Source organism: Carlito syrichta, unplaced genomic scaffold (genome assembly GCF_000164805.1).
Source record: "Carlito syrichta isolate Samal-C Ts95f unplaced genomic scaffold, Tarsius_syrichta-2.0.1 Scaffold76736, whole genome shotgun sequence".
NCBI lineage: Eukaryota > Metazoa > Chordata > Mammalia > Primates > Tarsiidae > Carlito > Carlito syrichta.
In genome coordinates this window covers 96,160-117,798 of record NW_007020832.1, presented here as the reverse complement: position 1 = coordinate 117,798, position 21,639 = coordinate 96,160, and the positions used below count along the sequence as shown (strand labels likewise).

Genomic DNA, 21,639 nt, shown 5'->3' with positions numbered 1-21,639 from the left:
AGCAGGTCGAAGCTGCAGTGGCCAGGAGCGGCCATTGCACTCTGGTCTGGGTGACAGAGTGAGATTCTAACTCAAAAAAAAAAGAAGATTGAGCAAACAGAAATAAAAGTTATCCCCCATCACTGAACAACAGCATTAAAGAAGAGGTAAAAAAAAAAAAAATGGAAAGAGGAAAACCTGCACAAATGAGGAAAAACCAAGGGAAGAATACGAGTTTCACACAGACCCCTGGGAGGTCAGCCACTGAGAATACAGACTCTGGAACTCAAACAATGAAGAGCCCCCAGAATGACTGGTCTCAAACCACAAACCCAGATATCAAAAGAGAGTAAATAGAAATGAGGAGAGAAAAGAGGAAAGAATGAAGGAGTTGATAACTGAGATAACAGCAATAAAAAATACAGTGAATGAAATAAACAACAAACTGACAAGCATGGAAAGCAAAATTAACCAAGAAGAAGAAAGAATCTCATAACTTGAGGACCAAAATATGGAACTAATTCAAACTGTTGAAAACATAGAAAAGAAGCTTAAAATGACAGAACAAAACCTCCAAGAGATGAGCAATTATTCAAGAGGCCAAAATTAAGATTAAATGGAATCTCTGAGGCAGATATACAGAGACCACCTTGGCACAAACATTCCATGAAATTATCCAAGAAAACTTCCTCATCTTATCAGTGACACTACCATTCAAATACAAGAGATTCAGAGAACCACTGCAAAACAACAAATGAGAAGACCTACTTCCAGACACATAGTAATTCGCCTACACAAAGTAGGTGTAAAAGAAAAGTCCTAAAGGCAGGAAGAGAGAAAGTTCAGACTACTTACTGGAGAAGACCAATTAGAATAGCAGCAGACTTATCTACACAAACACTTCAGGCTAGGAGAGCTTGGAGTCCAACCTTCAAAATTCTCAAAGATATACAATTTCAACCAAGAATTATCTACCCAGCTAAGCTAAGTTTCATCTTAATATTAGAAAAAATACCTTTTAAGCTATCAAAAATTTAAAAAGATATGAAAGGTCACTACACAATGATAAAAATCCATCACCTGGCTCGGTGGCTCAGCCTGTAATCCCACGCCTTTGGGAGGCTGAGGTGAGTGGATTGCCTGAGCCCGCAGATTCGAGACCCGCCTGGGCAGTGAGTCTGGGTGACAGAGTGAGACTCCAACTCAAAAAAAAAAAAATCCATCAACAAGAAATATCCATCCTAAACATATATGCAACCAACATGGGAGCACCAACTTTCATAAGACAGCTTCTAAGTAAACTAAAAAAGGATATCAACTCAAACACTATCATAGCTGGGGACTTAAACACCCCACTAACAACCCTAGATAGATTATCAAGACAAGAGTCAATAAGGAGTTCCAGAAACTCAATGTGATGCCTGACCAAACGGACTTAATTGACACCTATAGAACACTCCACCCAAAACTCACAGAATATACATTCTACTCATCACCACGGGGAATGTACTCTACAATTGACCACATCCTTGGACATAAATCAAGCATTTAAAAGTTCCATAAGATTCAAATTCTGCCATGCACCTTTTCAGACCACAGTGGAATAAAAATAAATATCAACACCAACAAAGTAACAAAGTTCCCCCCCAAACCCACAAAGACATGGGCACTAAGCACCATGATGCTAAACAACTCCTGGGTCAACATGGAAATAAAAACAGAGGTTAAAAGATACCTGGAAACAAATGAAAACAAAGAAACATCTTATCAAAATCTCTGGAATGTCATGAAAACAGTCCTAAGAGGGGAATTCATATCTCTACAATCACACATGAAGAAAATGGAAAGATCACAAGTTAACAGCCTAAGGAAGCTGGAAAAGCAAGACCTCCAAAACCCTAACTTCAATAGAAGAATCCAGATCACCAAAATAAAAGCCCAAATTCAGGACATTGAAGACAAAAATATAATACAAAAAAATCAATGAAACAAAAAGTTGGTTCTTTGAAAGGATAAACAAGATTGATGGACCCCTATCTAGACCAAGAAAAAGAGAGGAAAATCCCAAATAAACACAATCAGAAATCCAAAAGATGAAGTCACAACTGACCCTGAAGAAATACAAAAGATTATCAGAGATTACTATGTTCACCTGTGTGGAAACAAACTCGAAAATGTAAATGAAATGGAGGACTTTCTTACATCACACAACCTTCCCAGGTTGAAACAAGAAGAAATCGAGCCCCTAAATAGACCAATAACAATCCAGGAAATCGACTATGTCATAAGAAAACTACCTACAAAAAAAAAAAAAAAAAAGGCCTGGACCAGTATTCCAAGCAATTGAGAAAGATGGAATTCTCAAATCATTTTATGAAGCTAACATCACATTGATAGCCAAACCGGGTAAAGACCCAACAAGAAAGAGAACCACAGGCCAATATCCTTGATGAATACAGATGCTAAAACTCTCAACAAGATTCTAGCAAACAGGATCCAACAACACATCTCAAAAATCATCTGTTATGACCAAGTACGCTTCATCCCCAGGATCCAGGGCTGGTTCAACATCCGTAAGACCATAAAAGTAAGTAAATGCATCAACAGATATAAAAACAAAAATCACGTGATTATATCATTAGAAGTAGAAAAAGCTTTTGATAAAATCCAACGCTGCTGCTTGATAAACAACCTCAAACACCAAGGCATAGATGGAACTTCTCTCAAAATAGTAAGAGTTACCTACTAGAAACCCATAGACAACATACTGGTAAACAACCAGAAGTTGGAATGATTTCCCCTGAAAACTGGAACAAAACAATGTTGTACTCTCATCCCTCTAATACTGTAATTCAACACAGTATTAGAAGTCCTAGCTAGAGCAATCAGAAAAGAGAAGGAAACCAGGGGTATCCAAATAGGAAAACAGAACATTAAGCTGTCCCCTCTTTGCAGATGACATGGTTCTATAACTCGAAACCTACGAGAAACTGTCCAAAACCTTCTTGCACTGGTAAAGGACTTTGGCAAAGTATCAGGGTATAAAATAAATTTGCAAAAGTCAGTCACATACCTATGCACCAACAATAAACAAACAGAAATCCAAATAAAAAGCACAATCTCATTCAAAATAGCCACAAAAAATGGAATACCTTGTCAAAGACCTTTACAACGAAAACTACAAAACACTGCTCAAAGAAATCAAAGATGGCACAAATGGAAAAATATTCCATGCTCATGTATTGGAATAATCAGCATTGTTAAGTATCCATTCTATCCAAGGCAATCTACAGATTTAACACAATACCCATTAAATTACCAGCAGCACTCTTCTCAGACCTGGAAATGACAATACACGAATTCATATGGAAACATAAACAACCGAGAATAGCCAAAACAATACTCGGCCAGAAAAAAAAAAACAACTCACACATACACACACACACACACACACACACACACACACAAAGTAGGAGGCATCACGCTCCCAGACTTTAAGCTTTATTATAAAGCCACAATAATCAAAACAGCCTGGTATTACTACAAGACCAAGCATGTAGACCAACGGAACAGGATAGAGATTCCAGAAGCAAAACATCAATTTCTCAACCAACTCATCTTCAATAAAGCTTCCATCATCAACCACTGGGGAGAGGAGAGCCTATTCAGTAAATGGTACTGGGAAAACTGGCTGACCACATGCAGAAGATTAAAAAAAGATCCCTACCTATCACCATACACAAAAATCAACTCTAAATGGATCAAAGACCTAAACATAAAACCTCATACTATAAGAACCTTAGAAAATGCAGGAGACACCCTTATGGAAAATGGAACTGGCAACCAATTCCTGATCAAAACCCCAAGTGCCCATGGCATAAGAGATAAGATAGACAAGTGGGACCTCACCAAACTGAAAAACTTCTGCAAAGTCAAAGAAACCATTGAGAGAGTGGGGAGACAGCCCACAGACTGGAAAAAATATTTGCCAACTGTATATCTCACAAAGGTCTAACATCTAGGATCTACAAGGAACTCAAACGTGCCAAAAAGAAAAAAAAACAAACAGTCCCATTACAAAGTGGACAAAAGATATGAATAGACACTTCTTAAAAGAAGACATGAGCAGCCAACAGATACATGAAAATATGCTCAGCCTCACTAGTCATCAAAAAAATGCAAATTAAAACCACACAGAGATAACCACCTAACTCCAGTCAGCATGGCCATCATCAGTAACTCAAAAAACAACAGATGCTGAAGAGGATGTGGGGGAAAAAAGAACACTTCTACACTGTTGGTGGGAGTGTAAACTAGTACAGCCTCTGTGGAAAACAGTGTGAGGATTCCTAAAAGACCTAAGCATCGACGTCCCATACTACACCGCAATCCCCCTACTGGGAATATACCCGGAGGAACTCAAATCCCTTTATGAAAAAGATACTGCACATGCCTGTTTATTGCCGTATTATTCACAATGGCAAAAACATGGAACCAACCGTGATGCCCATCGAAAGAGAACTGCATAGAAAATGTGGTACATATACACGACAGAATCTTATGTAGCCAAAAGAAGGACAAAATTATGATCGTCACAGCAACTTGAATGGACTTAGAGTCTATAATACTGAGTGATCTATCACAGAAACAAAGAACCGAGTATCAGTAGACCTTGAACAACTATTGTAATACTGTAAAAAAAGGGATTGGCAGAAATGGGAAACTGCCAGGGAAGGGTGGGGGCAGGATTTGCAGTAGGGAAACTGCCAGTGGGGGGGGGGCACACCTCAACATGGGTACCCGCACAATGAACATTTGTATACCTAACCCTGAATTGTACCCCACATATTTAAAATAAAAAGGAGAGAAAAACCTAGAAGTAAACTTTTGCACAGGGTTGGCAGGAAATGATGAAAGCTTGTATCCTATCAGAAGACACATCAGAAAGTAAATGACCTCATACAATTTCAAGGGCTTCATTATATCTACTAGCCCCTCAAATTCACTCATAGTAATGTGCACACTGGGATACCCTTAATAAGGACAAATCCTCCTTTTGACTTTAACATAAGGTTTACTTATTACTAATCTGGTTACATCTGAGACAGAATTTTCCACCTGGTTGTGTTTACAATGGGTAGAATAAATGATACTGTCTTCTATTCATTGAACTCTTTCCACACTTCACGATCTTTAAACTTATTATCCTGTTGAACTGTCACAACAACCCTATAAAATGGACATTATTTTTCCCCAGTTCACATGCTAGAAAACTGAGTCTCAGAGAATTTAGCAATATGTAATGGTACAACTTGAAACCAGAGCACACCTGACTCAAAACTCATGTTTTTAATACCTGAAAATGTTTTATAATTAGTCATTTGACACCCTTGGAAGTGCATATATTCACCAAAGAGTGTCCTTCTACTTTAGTGTATCTTGATTCTGGAAGTTTGTAGAATCATGCCTAACACACATATCAGTTGACATTTGTTCACAGCCATAACAACCTGATAGCACTTTTGTGACATTTCCCATTATTACAGCCTGTACAATGATGTCATATATACACTAAGTGACTTAGAGCTAGTTTTGTAAGATTGTTTGTGATAACTGAAGGAATGGAATTTGCTAACTCACACTTTCTTTGCAAAGGCAATTTGTGGTATCCATCTAAAGCAATTATTCAGACTGGGGTTTAAAATATTACTCCAAAGTGAAAATATCCTTTGCTGTTTCCTGATATCCTGTTTCTTTGCTTCTTATTTTATTTTATTTTATTTTTTATTATAAAGATGTGGGGTACAATTCAGGGTTGGGTATACAAACATTGATTATGCAGGTACCCTTTGCTCCTTATTTTATAGGTGAATTCAGGGGCATAAGGTAAAGCGAGTAACAAATAGCTAAAACATAACACTGGTCCAGCTATATTAAATATTGATATAATATTAAATTAATTATATCAATATTAATATTATACATTAAATTAATATAATATTAAACATAACAATATTGCCACAATCCTAGTTGCTATTGTTGCCAATATGGTGAGAAGAAAATAATCCTAGTTTGAAATGAAGGGAGATCTAAAAGTAATTCTTTCTAAAGGACCAGTCTATTCTTAATCCTTTATTTGATTTACCTTAGGAGCTTCAGTAAGAAAAGAAATGAGAAGAACAATATTTGAGGGATGGAAGGTCAAGGAAGTTAGTGCAATAATATTTTGTATTTTTTGCTCTGTTGACTTTTCAAAAGATAAATGTTATAATATATTTCTACATGAAAAATACGTGCACATTACATAAAATTTGAAAAATTTATAAGATAAAAAGATGGGAGAATGAGTTTCTTCCATATATCTGCCCCCAAAAGATGATCACTGTCTCATTTTGATGAATTTTTCTAAGTATAGGTTTAAAAAATGTGTTTGTATAGCTGTGATCACATTGAAGATATAATTTGTGTTTCTGAAGAGCACATTATAAAAGATAATAAGTCAAAGAAAGATCAACATTATCTGTGAATGTATAATTGTGACTTGGTTTGAATAACCATAAGTTGAGTATTCTGGGGATTACTTCCTTTAAAACCAAGAAATTATTATTTTGCTTAGGAAGAGTTAGAAAATTGTCTTGTGTTTACATACTTCTAATATCTCATAATGCTTTATTTTGTCAGATGACTACATAGATTGTTCAATAAGTGAAGTACTAGGCTAAGGGCTATAATAGAAAATGTCAAGTCTCTATTATCCCAAAGAAATATAATTGGTCCTGTCTTCAAAAAGTTTAAGAAAACACTTAACAAAATGTATTAAAAGTTTTTCATAGCAGAAGTTATAAAACAAATGCAAATAATTATATACTCACTCTATTTTGAAAATCTAAAATATAGAATTTAAAAATAAGTCATTTTATTACAATAAAAATTAAGTTATATTTTAAACTATATTCTCATAAGAAGTATTAAATAGCATAGATAAGTGCTAAAAATGATATAATTAATAATAGGCATTGATTTTATGATATAAAAAAATTTTACTCTTCCAGAATTGGTTGCTTTCAAAGGTTGAAGACATAGGGGAAGCATAAAGATGTCTATTATGGAGTATCATATAATAATAATAAAGAAAAATGATAAGTAACCAAAACATTCAACATACTGACAATGAATAAATACATTATGGTATTCACTTTCGTGGAATATTCTGTAGCCATGAAATATAGTGTTTAAAGAAGAATTTCTAATGATGTGATGTTTTTAAAATATTTATTTTAAATATTTTCTTGGTAATATTAAATATTAAAAACATTTTGATGGATTTCCATTGCCTTTGCAGTACATATATAAACAGTTTCATTTTTGGAAATGAGATAATATATCACACTATATGACAGCTTGCTTTTCTATGTGTTTAATATTACTATTTTTTCAATCCATTGAATATTCCTATAAAATATGATTTTAAAAGGTTCTAGCATATTCCATTTTTCAGATGTTTCATACTTAATTTAGCTAATTTTCTATGATTAGACATTCAGATTCTCCCTTTTAAAAATAATGCTTTAAATGAACATCTCTCACGCTTTCTTCCTCTCTCCCTCTCTGCATGCCCCCTCCATTCTTCTTTTCTCTCTATTTCTTTAAGTTAAATTCTAAGACACTGAATTTCTATATCAAGAAGTATGTAGGGCCAGGTGTGGTGGCTTATAATCCCAGCACTTTGGGAGACTGAGGCAGGAGGATCACTTGAGGCCAGGAGTTTAAGACCAGCCTGGGCAACATAGCAAGACCTCTCTCTACAACAAAAAAAAAAAATTTTTTTTAATTAGCCAAGAATGGCGACCTGTGCCTGAAACCCCAGATACTCAGGAGGCTGAGGTGGGAGGATCACTTGAACACAGGAGTTTGAGGCTGCAGAGAGCAATGCTCACACCACTGTACTCTAGCCTGAGCAACAGAGTGAGACCCTGTCCCAAGAACAAAACAAAACAGCAAAACAAAGCAAAAGGAAATATGTACATTTTATGTCCATTGGTTAGTTCCATTTCTTAGATTCAAATATTCCTAAAAACTTGTTTTCACTTTTAGTTAGCAATGCCCGGTTTCCTGTGCCTCCAACCCCCATGCCTAGAGAATGAAGACATCAATCCCAGCGTTAAACATATGTTCAACTAATGCTGTTTGGCAAAAGGGCATTCTCCTTGAGCTTCGCTTCCATTTCCCTTACTTTGCTTACCACAGAATCACTGTGTGCTTGAATTGAAACCTCCATAGTTATTTCCATTTTCCCTGCTGTCCAAGAGCAGTGTGGCTTCTCCATTTGGCCTGTCTATACACCTTCAGAATTTCTATATAGTACCCAGTTCTACCAACAAGAGTTTAATGCTTAACTCATGAATACTTTCTTTTTCACCAAAGGGGAGCAGTCAGTTCAGTCATATATGTTTCCCCTATAGTTGTGAATTATCTAGAGAACAGCTCTGCAAGTTCTTTAAATCCTTGAAGAGTTGTACTACATCACATAAGGTGTTTCCAATGTGTATGCTAACCACCTCTACATCTTGCCAGCAGTGAGAGAGACAAAAATAGTTTTGCATCAACAACTTGGCAAATGAGATATTTAAGTTGATAGTCTTTGAGCTGTTTTAGGTAAAGGAGGTGGCACATTCTGGTCTCTTCTGAGGACGTCATGGGGTAATACCATCTTTGTGATACAAAACTATTCCAAATAAGTAAGTTAGATGTATAAACATCTTTAGAGTAGGAGCCAGTTCCAATATTTTTTAGCATTCCACTTGGTCAATGAGACACAAAGCAGATGCTTGTCCCATACCTGTCAAATGGTATTACTAAATAACCCTGAAAGATGGTCATTATAAATGCCTGTGTCTAATGGCAAGTCTTACTCAGTCCAGCAGATCTTGTCCAGCAGCTCCTTCATTGTCATGTGGTCCCATTTTTCTGCAAGGGGTGCCTTCCAGGGGGCATCACTGGGAATCTACATTCAAATGTTAGATAACTGTTCAAATAATATTGAAAGCTCTAGTTTATTAAGGAAAAAAATTACATTCTCCAAAGTTCCCCAATAGTTACTTTCACTGCATCATCAATACTGTCTGTATTGCTTTCCTATTATAAATACACTCGAGTCATGTTTTATTTGTGATAATACTTACTGCACAATAAATGAAGGGATGTTGCAGCTGGCTTATTTCCAAATGTGGTTTACTAACTTCTAGAGAACATTAATAAATTCAACTATTTAACAAGGATCAGACAGCTTACCAAATCATGTCTAAATTGGAGTTTTCAGTTAAACTTTGTGTATGTTTACTTATGAGCTGTTTGGACATGGTGGTGACTCAAAGACCCAGATGTGTAACTTTGCTATGTCCTGAGGATTTTCTAAATTAGAAACATCATTCCAGGAGGACTGAGTGATACATTTTTTTTTCTGCCCACTCATCAGTAGTATACAAATAGCAATCTGTTTGGTATCTAATTCTTTTAGAGGCTAGAAATAAGTTCATTCATTTCACAAATCTTTACTAATTATTACTATGTGCTCATAATATGCTAGACAGTGGTGAAAGACACATTGTGCCTTCTTTCTTTTAAGGACTAAACTTAATATGAAAAATAGGAATTTAGTCAGAGAAGCTTTAGGAAGCTTTACCTCTTGCCCCATGTCATCCATCGTCCTCCAAAGGTTGTTATGATCTAGGTAAGCAATTGGATTCCATATAGGTGGGAATGGGCCCCTGAAGGCGTATGACTTGCCCTGTGAGAAACAAGATATTTTAAAGGGAAGTATTTATTACAATGTAAAAGTAGTTAATCTGCCAATTGGTAAATGTCTACAAGCAAAATCATGTTAGTTATCAATATGTGACATATACTCAATTCTTTTAGCTCCTTGTGTCCTCAAACTCCACTTAATTTCTTAGCAGAGATTTCCAGCAATATCCTCTGTTAACTAAATAAATTCAGTGCCATACCAAGCACAGTGAAGAGGCTTTTGTCTGAAATTGGAACATTTACCATGTAAAATATAAATACCAGTTCAGAAGTGAGGTTACCTAAATCTCATTTGACACGAGTAATATCAGGAGCCCCAGTTTGCCTTGATGGTCAGAAAATTATAACTGTACACATTATACAAATTAGAAGGGGATGAAAACCCAATCGTTGAAATGCAATCAACTGTAGGAAGAGCCACAAAACACGGCCCAGCAAGCTTTGCCAAGAACTCAGATGTGGTAGGTCAACACTGGAATTCCCAGAGATCAGCAAAGTCAAAGCAGAAAGATGAGATGACTTCAAGCCTCTCTTCCAGGCATGTTTATCCCACCTGGTTCTCCCCACAGGGACACCTTGACATAAAGATAAAGGAAACACTTCTTTCCAAGGATTAAAAATAAGGTAGCCCACAAATAATATCTGAGAGGTTTAACTTGTTGATGGCAGTTAAGGGACACATACAAAACACACTTTGGGTCAAGTTGGCATCCTGAGTCAGAAGCCAGGCTACGCATGCTGACAGCATCTTTCAATAGGATTGGAATAACTCAAGGTTCTCAGTCAACTGAAATCTCACAATAACTCTGAGTCATTCAACAAAGCTGCATCTTGTTTTGATGTTCTAGACAGGAAAAACTAGGTTTGAAAAATGAGAAGAGACTTCATATTAGTTCTTGTATGAATTCTGTGGTCATGTTGATCCTTTCTCTCCAACAAGGCCATAAGATTCTCAGAAAAGAGTTCAGACACAGGCTTACTTTTTTCCTTAATTTTCTCTAGAGAAACAGAACCAATGGGGGGCGGAGTAGAATATGAATGAGAGTGAGAGAATGAATTCAGATTTATTTTAAAGATTTCACTCATGTGATTGAGGAAGTTAGCATATCTAAAATCTGCAGGGCAGGCCAATGACCCACGGAAAAGTTGCAGTTCAAGTTTAAAGGTATTCTACTGGAGGTGTCAGGGAGATGGTGACCAAGCCAGTCAGACTATGCAAGTTCCGGTGTGAGTGAGTGTATGGAAAATTTTGTGTATGTGCTGGTGAGTGAGTGGGTGTGTAAGTGGCTGAATGAATGAGGGCTAGGGAGCCAGCAACCACAGCCCTCATGGTGAAGCAGCTGGTGCTGCAGTTGCTCTGCTTGGTCCCTAGTACTTCCCAGGTTGTAGAAGCCAAGCACCATTTTTTTTAAATGGATAAAAGTTTTCCTGTGAAGAAGTGGTGGGGAGAGACTACCAGCTCCAGGCTCTGCCTCACCACTGCAGCAGGAGAGATCACCAGCTACAGGTTTTGCCTCACCACTGCAGCGCCTGGCCAGACGCTGGCAGCAAAGGCTGTAGAGGGAGCCAGAGGCAGATTCCCACTGGAAAAGGTGAAAGAAGTACTCCACCATCATCCTGAAAATGGGGCAACTTGTTCATCACGGAGCAACAGATCCCATCTCTGTGACTGGTAGATCAACTACTCAGGGGTTGATCATGACACAGAGGTAATATCCTGAAAGCACAAACTTTGGAGGGACCTAATGGGTGCTGGGTCTCAGGTGCCCCACCCCCTGCCCTGATCCAGCCATGGTAAACAGTATGGCCAGAAAAGGATGAGGAAGACCTCCAAAGAGATCAGTGGTGAGTCCAGGCTGACCCAACACTCCCTTCCCCTGCAATCCTCTGAGCATCAGACCCACACAGCTGGGACACAACGAGAGGGACAAACCCGGGCCGAGCCTGGACATCAGTCATTAATAGAAGAACTCCATTCCAGGATAGGCCTGGCAGGGACACCCCCATGAGTACATACCTGGGGAAGTGACAATCCTGCACCTCCCCACTGGAAGGGATCTTCCTGACCATATGAGAGTGGAAGGGGAGGACTGTAGCCCCACCCACCTCCACTGTCCTTCCTCCTTCCCTGCTCCAGACACTGGGGAGAGAGTGAATGAGGCAGAAGCCCTGCAGAGCAGATGAGAGGAACAATTACAGAACCTGCCAAAATATGGCAGGGTTTTATTTCTTTTCTTTAATTTTTTTTTCAATTTTTTTGCCTGTTTGTTGGTTCATCTATTTTTAAATATTCTACCTTTGTGCATTAATGTGTATGTAAGGGTTTGATCTGCATCCCCCCATGTTTTTACTTTCTTTTTTCTTTCTTCTATTTTTTTTTTTTTTTTTTCTGTTTATGTGTGTATGTGAATGATTGCATGTTCATCTTTCAGGTTTTTTGTTGGTGGTGGTTTGCTTTTGCTCTTTTGTTCTTCTCTTTTTTATTTTTATGTTTTTTAGTTTAAGGTGCATGTGAATATATATGTGAGGGTTCAATCTAAATTCCTTTGGGGTTTTTTGTTTGTTTGTTTTTGCTTTTGTTTTTCCAATCTTTCTCTTTTTCTTCTCCATTCATGTTGTGCTAGGCATGTGTGTGCAGGTGTGTTTAGTTTTCCTGGTTTGTTGTTGTTGTTTGTTTGGTTGGTTTCACTTCGTTGTTATTCCAGTTTGTTTGGGGGTGTGTGTGTATGTCTGTGTTTGTGTGTGTTCAATTGTTTTTGCTTTGGTTTCTGCTTTCACTGTTCTGTGTTTTTTTTTCTTTTTTTAAAATTCTTGTCCATCGTATTTCATTCTATTTTTCTCTGTTCTCCTCATTGCTGTCACTGTATCTTGGACGCAGGGGGTACACACACATTGCCTTGTCATATAGAGTGATAGTGGGGAGTGAGTCTCAGGGAGCACATACCACAATCAGTGAACATTATGATTTGCAAGTAGTTTCTGAATTCTAGCTCCCCACCCCCTACCTTATTCAACTTTCAAAACTACAAGAGAAAAGACAGCAAAGTTTCCCACCCATATTCCCGTTTCAAAATAGAACAAATCCAGAGCCTGCATCAGGGAAGAATAGAGGGTTGAGCAAATATCAGAAGTGAAAGCCTTTCCCACTGACACTGAATAACAGGACTAACGAGAAAAGCAAGAGCTCAGTCACAAATGAGGAAAACCCAATGGAAGACCACAAGTAACTTCAAGTGTAACAAAGAGAAAATTCCTGAAAAATCAGACCTCAGAGCCCAAACAATGGAAGTCACCAACAACTGACCCCAGAAAACGACAGGGATTATGGAATGGATGGAAAGTGTGAGTAAGACTCAAGAAAGACAAGATGCAATACTGAAAGAATTCATAAAAGAGATATTGGCAATAAAAAATTTCATCCAGGAAATAAATCACAGGATGACAAGCATGGAAAGCAGAATTAATCTAACTGAAGAAAGAATCTCAGAACTTGAAGACCAGAACATGGAATCAACTCAATCTGTAAAAAACACAGAAAGAAAACTTGGAAAGAAAGAACAAAGCCTACAAGAATTATGTGATTAAATCAACAGGCTGAATCTATGCCTGACTGGTATCCCAGAAGAAAAGGAAATAGAGAACACCTTGGAGCATGTATTCCAAGAGGTAATCCAAGAAAACTTTCCCCATTTCACCAGAGATGTGATCAACCAAACACAAGAGATACAGAGAGCCCCCACAAGACATCAAATAAAAATACCAAACCCTAGTCACAGTAATTTGCCAACACAAAGTAGAATAAAAGAAAAAATCCTAAAGGCAACAAGAGAGAAAGACTTGCTATTGGGGAAACCGATCAGAATAGCAGCAGATCTATTGGCAGAAACACTGCAAGCAAGAAGGGACTGAAATCCAATATTGAAAGTCCTCAAAGATAAACAATTTCAACCAAGAATTTCCAATCCAACCAAGCTCAGCTTCATCAGTGATGGAGAATTAAAATCCTTCCCAGACATCCAATCCCTAAGTGATTATGCAGCTTCCAGACCAGTTCTACAGGAGACACTTAAAAAGGTATTAAACACAGAAGAAAGAAAAAAAAGAATGACTGCACACTTCCCAAGAGAACAGCAGGCTACAGAATCAACAGAGAATATAGCACAACAAGAAACTTGAAAACACACACATACAACAACCCCAAAGCCAAAAGAAAAAAAAGCAAACAAAGAAAAAACTTTATAAGAAACTCATAACAGGGAAAAACAATCACATTTCAATAGTCAGCCTGAATGTGAATGGACTAAATGCACCACTGAAAAGACACAGAATGGCAAACTGGATAAGAAACGATGACTCAATTATTTGCTGCATCCAGGAGACTCATCTCACTATAAGGGATGCACACAGACTCAAAGTTAAAGGATGGAAAAAGAGTTTCCAGGCAAATGGATCACAAAAGAAGGCAGGATTGCAACACCTGCCTTCTTAATGTCAGACAAAACAACCTTTAAACTATCAAAAATTTAAAAATATGCAAAAGGACACTACATAATGACAAAAGATTTAATCCATCAACAAGAAATATCCATCCTAAACATTTATACACCCAACACAGGAGCACCAGCATTTATAAAGCAACTACTAAATAAACTTTTTAAAAATGTGACTCTAAACTATTATAGCAGGGGACTTGAATACCCCACTAACAGCCTTAGATAGCTCAACAAGGCAAAAAATCAACAAGGAGATCCAGAACCTAAACTTGACACTCGACTAAATGAACTTAATAGATACCTACAGATTATTCCACCCAACAACCACAGAATATACATTCTACTCATCACCACATGGAATGTACTCCAAGATTGGTCACACCCTGGCCATAAATCAAGCATGAACAAATTCCATAAGGTTGAAATCTTGCCATGCACATTCTCAGACCACAGTGGAATAAAAATAAATATCAACACCAACAAAATTTCCCCAAAGCCCACAAAGACATGGATACTAAACAGTATGATGCAAAACAACTCTGAACAACTAATGGGTAACACCGAAATTAAAGCAAAAATTAAAAGATTCCTGGAAACAAATGAAAATGAAGAAACATCTTACCAAAAGTTTTGGGATGCCATGAAATCAGTTCTAAGAGGGGAATTTATATCTCTATGAGCACACCTCAAGAAAATGGAAGGATCACAAGTGGAGAGCCTTACAAATCACCAAAGGGAACTGGAAAGAGAACACCACCAAAACTCCAACTTTAGGAGAAGAATCCAAATCACCAAAATAAGAGCCCAATATAGAACATAGAAGACAAAAATATCATAGAAAACATCAACAAAACAAAAAGTTGGTTCTTTGAAAGAATTAACAAGATTGATGGACCCCTAGTCAGAATGACCAAGAAAAAGAGAGAAAAAGCCCAAATAAACACAATCAGAAATACAAAAGATCAAATCACAACTTACCCTGAAGAAATACAAAAGATTATCAGAGATTACTATGTACACTTATATGGAAACAAAAACCTGATAACCTAAATGAAATGGAGGACTTTCTGACATCACACAACCTCCCCAGGTTGAAACAAGAAGACATTGAGACACTAAATAGACCAATAACAATGAAGGAAATTGACTCTGTGATATGAAAATTACCTACAAAAAAACAACCCTTGACCAGATGACTTTCCAGCAGAATTCTATAAAACGTACAAGGAGGGGTTGATACCAATCCTACTGAAAGTATTCCAGGCAATTGAGAAGGATGAAATTCTCCCCAAATCATTTTATGAAGCTAACATCACACTGATAACCAAACCAGGTAAATAATCCAACAAAAAAAGAGAACTGCAGGTCAATATCCCTTATGAACATAGATGCAAAAATCCTCAACAAGATTCTAGCAAATTGGATCCAAAAACACATCTCAAAAATCATCCACCATGACCAAGTAGTCTTCATCCCCAGGATGCAGGGCTGGCTCAACATTCACAAGACCATAATGTAATTAAATACATCAACAGATGCAAAAACAAGAGCCACATGATTATATTACTAGATGCAGAAAAAGCTTTTGATAAAATCCAGCATCACTTCTTGATAAAAACCCTCAAACACCTAGGTATAGAAGGAACATACCTCAAAATAGGAATTGCCTATTTATGATAAACCCACAGCTAACATATTGCTAAGTGGACAGAAACTGGAAACATTTCCCCTGAAAACTAGAACAAGACAACGCTGCCCACTTTCACCCTTCTTGTTCAATATTGTGTTGGAACTCCTAGCTTGGGCAATTAGACAAGAGAAGGAAATCAGAGGCATTCAAATAGGAATAGAGGAAGTCAAGTTATCCCTCTTTGCTGATGATATGATACTATACCTTGAAAACCCAAAAGAATCTGTCAAAAACCTGCTTGCACTGATAAAAGACTTTGGAAGAGTCTCAAGGTACAAAACAAATGTGCAAAAGACAGTTACATTCCTATACACCAACAACAAGCAGGCAGAGACCCAAATTAAAAGCACAATCCCATTCACAATAACCACAAAAAAATGAAATACTTTGGCATCTTCCTGACCAGAGAAGTGAAAGACCTTTACAATGAGAACTACAAAACACTGCTCACATAAATCCAAGAAGACACAAACAAAAGGAAAAATATTCTATGCTCACGGATAGGAAGAATCAATATTGTTAAGATGTCTATCCTACCAAAGGCAATCTACAGATTCAACTCAATACCCATTAAGTTACCAACATCATTCTTCTCAGACCTGGAAATGACAATACTGAAATTCATATGGAAACATAAATGACCACAAATAGCCAAAACAATCCTTAGCAAAAGAAACAAAGCAGGAGGTATCACACTTCCAGACTTCAAACTTTACTATAAGGCTACAGTAGTCAAAACAGCCTGGTATTGGTACAAGAACAGGCATATAGATCAATGGAACAGGATAGAGATTCTGGAAGCAAAGCCTCAATTTCTCAATCGGCTCTTTGACAAAGCCTCCAACAACAACCACTGGGAAGAGGCGAACCTATTCAGTAAATAGTGCTGGGAAAACTGACTGACCACATGCAGAAGATTGAAACGGGACCCCTACCTATCACCATACACAAAAATTAACTCTAAATGGATCAAAGACCTAAACGTAAAACCCCAAACTATAAGAATCTTAGGAAATGCAGGAGACACCCTTATAAAAGTTGGAACTGGCAACCAATTCCTATTTAGAACCCTAAATGCCCATACCTTAAGAAATAAGATAGACAAGTGGGACCTCATCAAACTAATGAGCTTCTGCAAAGCAAAAGAAACCATCAAGAGAGCAGGGAGACAGCCCACAGAATGGGAAAAAATATTTGTCAACTGTATATCTGATAAAGGCTTAACATCTAGGATCTACAAGAAGCTCAAATGCACCGAAAGGGGAAAAAAAAAAAAAAAAAACAACCCCATTAAAAGGTGGTCAAAATACATGAATAGACACTTCTCAAAAGAAAATATACAGGTAGCCAACAGACACATGAAAAAGTGCTCAGTCTCACTCATCATCAGAGAAATGCAAATCAAAACCACATTGAGATAACACCTAACCCCAGTAAGAATGGCCATCATTAATAAAACAAATAACAATAGATGCTGGCGAGGATGCGGAGAGAAAGGAATGCTTCTACACTGCTGGTGGGAATGCAAACGAGTGCGACCTCTTTGGAAGACAGTGTGGTGATTTCTGAAAGAACTAGAAATTGACCTTCCATATGACTCAGCAATCCCCCTATTGGGAATATACCCAGAGGAACACAAATCATTCTACAAAAAAGATACCTACACACACATGCATATTTGTTGCAGCTCTATTCACAATAGCAAAAACATGGAACCAACCATGCTGCCCATCGAAGCTGGACTAGATAAAAACAATGTGGTAGATATACACGATGGAATATTATGCAGTCATAAAGAAGGACAAACATATGGACTTCACAGCAATTTGGATAGATTTCGAGTAGATCATACTCAGTGATCTATCACAGAAACAAAGAAGAGAGTACCATGTTTTCACTCATAAGCAGACCTTGAACAATTATTATAATATTATAAGAAAAGGATTGGCAGTAGTGGGAAACTGTCAGGGGTAAGGGGGTGGGATTGGCAGTTGAGGGAAACTGCTAGGGGAGAGAGGGACATGCCTCATAAGCAAGGGTACCTGCATAATCAACATTTGCATACCTCACTCTGAATTGTTCCCCACGTCTTTATAATAATAATAATAATAAAGAAACAGGCTAGCTTGGCAACATGTGAATCACTAATGTCAACGTCAGTGCTCCACATGTGCTGCTCTTCTCCTGGCCTCTGCTCTGAAGGCAAAGACCCCACATCCCAAGTTTTGTCACATTTGGGAAGCCCTTTACTATCTTATTATTGACTCTGGTCCCAATCTCTGCCAGTAGAAACAGCTATCCTGGTCCTTCTTAGATCCAGTTCCTAAGGAATGACCTTTTTCTCTCAGAATGTCTTGTCTTATATTCATGGGAACCTTGCCTTCCTAACTGTGGAGAGCCAGGGTAAGCCACTCACTTCTCTATAACTCAATTATTTGTACAGCTATCAATGTGGCTGGGCCATAAACTAATTTGAAGGACCAAGGTTTTACTTTTGATCTAGAGTTTCAGTTTGGAAGAAAAAAATTAATCTTTCCCATGGGGCATGAGGGGGAAAGTTCTGCAAAGTTGGGCAAATAGTAGTCATCCTCTGTTCATATGCCTACTTGGTGGCCCTTGTGCACATTTCTAAGCACCCAGATTGGGCATCAACACTGTCTTCTGATTGCACCATCACATGCGTGAAACTGGAGCGAGAGGCAGACAACAACAGCAATGTTGTGTTTGTGAAATCTGCTAGGACCACCACAGTACATGAAAGGCTTGGGATTGTCCATGTAGGGAGAAACGGAGAAGAGGGCTGTGGTAGTGGCTGAGAAATTAGGCAAAGCCCTGCAGGAATAATAACAAGAAACAATAACAACAGCTAACATTGAGTGCTGAATGTTCAGGCCCTATTCTGTGCACAGTACATGTATTGTCTCATTTTTTTTTGAGTTGGGGTCTCATTCTGTCACCCAGTCTGGAGTGCAATAGCACAGTCACAGCTCACCACATCCTTGGTTTGAGCTCAGGCAATTCTCCTGTCTCAGTCTTCCAAGTAGCTAGGACTACAGGCATGTGCCACTATGCTTGGCTAATATTTTTTTGTTTTTCGTAGAGACGAAGTCTTGCTCTGTTGCCCAGACTGCTCTCAAACTCCCTGGCTCAACCGATCCTCCTGCCTCGGCCTCCCAAAGTGCTGAGACACAGGCATGAACCACTGTACCTTGCCACGTATTGACTCATTAATCTTCACGATAACCCTAGGAGACAGGTACAATGTTGTCCTTTTCAGGTGGAGAAACTGAGGCATAGAGAGAAAAAAGTAATTATCATTTGCCTAAGATTTCACAACTAGTAAGTGGCAGTAGGATTTAAATTCAGACATTCAAAGGCCAATGTTCCTGGTCTGAAGTCTCCGAGCCTATAATTATAATTAATTATAATTTATAATTATCGAACACTATTTGTCAGACAGTGGACTAAGAGCTTTAAGTTAATCATTTAGTTTAATCCTCACAACAACCCAGTTAGTAAGATGCTAATAGAATGTTTCATCTTGCAGATGAGTTTCAAAGCATGGAGTGGTTGAGCAACTTGTTCAAGGTCACACAGCTTATATGCCGTAGGAACAAAATTTAACCTCAGGTTTGTGTATTTAAAGTTCACGTTCTTTTTTTCTTAAACAGCTTTACGCAGCATGATTGACATATAGTAAATTGCACATATACATAATAGAGTTCAAGCTCTTATCAGGTGTCAGCTCTATCTGATGCCTTAGTTGGTCTAAAGAAGGTTTCTGGAAGGTGTTTAGATACAGTAACCACTTCAGAGTCTTACAAACTAGGTAGAAGCCAATGATGGGTTCAATGACCAGCCAGATAATTTCTGTGCTGTCCCGCCTGTTACCATGCAAGGTCTAGTCCAGCCCATCCTGAAATGACTGTCACATCAGTTCATTCATTTATTCAACGAATACGTCTTGGGTGTCTCCTATGTGCCTGGCACTTTTTCAGGCACTAAAGGCACAGCATATAAAAGTCTCTGCTCTCCCGGGAATTTACATTCTAGTGGGTATAAACAAGATAAATTAACAAAACAGGTACTACACAAAATAAATATGAAAATCATGTGGTGATTAGAAGGTGAAGATGAAGAGAGTAGGGAAGACAAAGAGGAAGTGTTGGCAGTTTGAGGGTGGTTGAATTTTTAATTAAGGTGGTATCAGAGAAGGTCTCACTGAGAAGGTGACAGTTGAACGAAGCTGAGTGAAGAGATGAAGGAGGTGAGGGAAGGAAGCATGTGCATATCTGGGAGAAGAATGCTCCAGGCAGGCAAAGCTTCTCTCAAGTATCCTGAGATGGGAGCATGAATGGACTGCACAAGAATTGGAAGGAGCCAGCTTTGTCCTATTGCTTTTTCTCTGACAAGACTGTCCCTTTACTTACTGGTACAAATCGAGGCTCCTAAAGAAGGCAGAAAAAGGTGGCTGCCTCTGTGATCTGGTCAGGCAGTTTCCCTGATCTCAGTAGACCACCCACGCCACCGTATCACCACCCCATCTTCCCTCGAAGGTGCTTTACCTTCTAGTTTCCATCAGTGCTAAGCATAAACAACTTTGTATGCCCAGCTCAAGATTTACTGTCTTCAAGAAGCCTTCTGAAATTCACCTCATCCCTAATCAGTGCTCTGCACATAAAGTTCATAGTATTTTGAGCTCCTACCATATTCGTTTGTACTTGCCCATGTTCTCTTGTAGTACTATATTCTCTAGGTATTACATGTTGATATATCTTCTCTCTTCAGTTACTTCAGAAAAGGAGCCAATCATTTGTATCCTCCTATAATGCTTAAGAGTGTTGTATATTAAATTGGTGTTTGGCAAGCATGGGAGGTTGGGTGGATGGATAAATGGATGAATGGATGGATAGATGTGAGGATAAGAATGGATAGATAGATGAATGCATAGACAGATAGATAGTGACTCAATCATATTAAAATAATACAGGTGTGAGGCAGAAATCTGACTGCTTTCTAAACACAGTCAAAATTACTTTTTCAGAAAAATTTGAAATGTCTAAACTAGGAAACTGAAAATTGTAACTCTTCCCTCTAATCAATGTCTTTGTCCTCTTTACCATCATAATCTGGTGTTAATGCACCTACCAATGGAGTAAGAACTGAGCTCCACAGGGAGAAGTCTCCAAAACTAGTCAGCACATTGACCTTAAAGACTAAGAGTATGTTCAGAAGGATGCAAGGTTTTGTACCCCTAATCCTTTGTTGCTTACATCAGTCATTTCCATCTGTATCACATTTCAAACCATCAGGATGCACCACTGATGCCAAGAGGTTGTTTCCAAACAGAATAATATCCACAGATAAAATCGGTTTTCCTGTGCCAACTTTTTTACTCTTTCAATTTGCGGACACATAAGTGTTTATTCGATCAAATAGCACAGGTTTCTAAAATATCTTAATGAATATCATCACTTATTCAGGACGTGATTTCTAAACATCCCCAACATATTGCCCAACATGCACCAGCACTAGCAAAATTCCAGAGTGCTCTGGCCTTGAATAATGTGTTTTTCAAAAATAGATACAGCTGCCAAACTGTGGTAGTTTTTCCAGGAGAAATCTTGGCTAAAGTAAAAGGCTGTTCCATCACAATATTAGACATTATAAAAA

The 21,639-nt window shown here is 38.0% G+C and overlaps 1 protein-coding gene across 3 annotated transcripts in view; it reads right to left on the bottom strand.

The window, feature by feature from the left end:
• The window catches only part of MAOB (monoamine oxidase B), an 86,279-nt gene that overhangs the window by 29,314 nt on the left and 35,326 nt on the right, over positions 1-21,639 (bottom strand). For all 3 annotated transcript variants that reach the window (XM_021710326.1, XM_021710320.1, XM_008053970.2), the window contains exons 4-5: positions 9,662-9,766; positions 8,892-8,983 (exon numbers count right to left, since the gene is read on the bottom strand). In XM_021710326.1, coding sequence (XP_021566001.1) covers positions 8,892-8,983; positions 9,662-9,766 — 197 coding nt within the window. The remainder of the gene's footprint in view (positions 1-8,891; positions 8,984-9,661; positions 9,767-21,639) is intronic.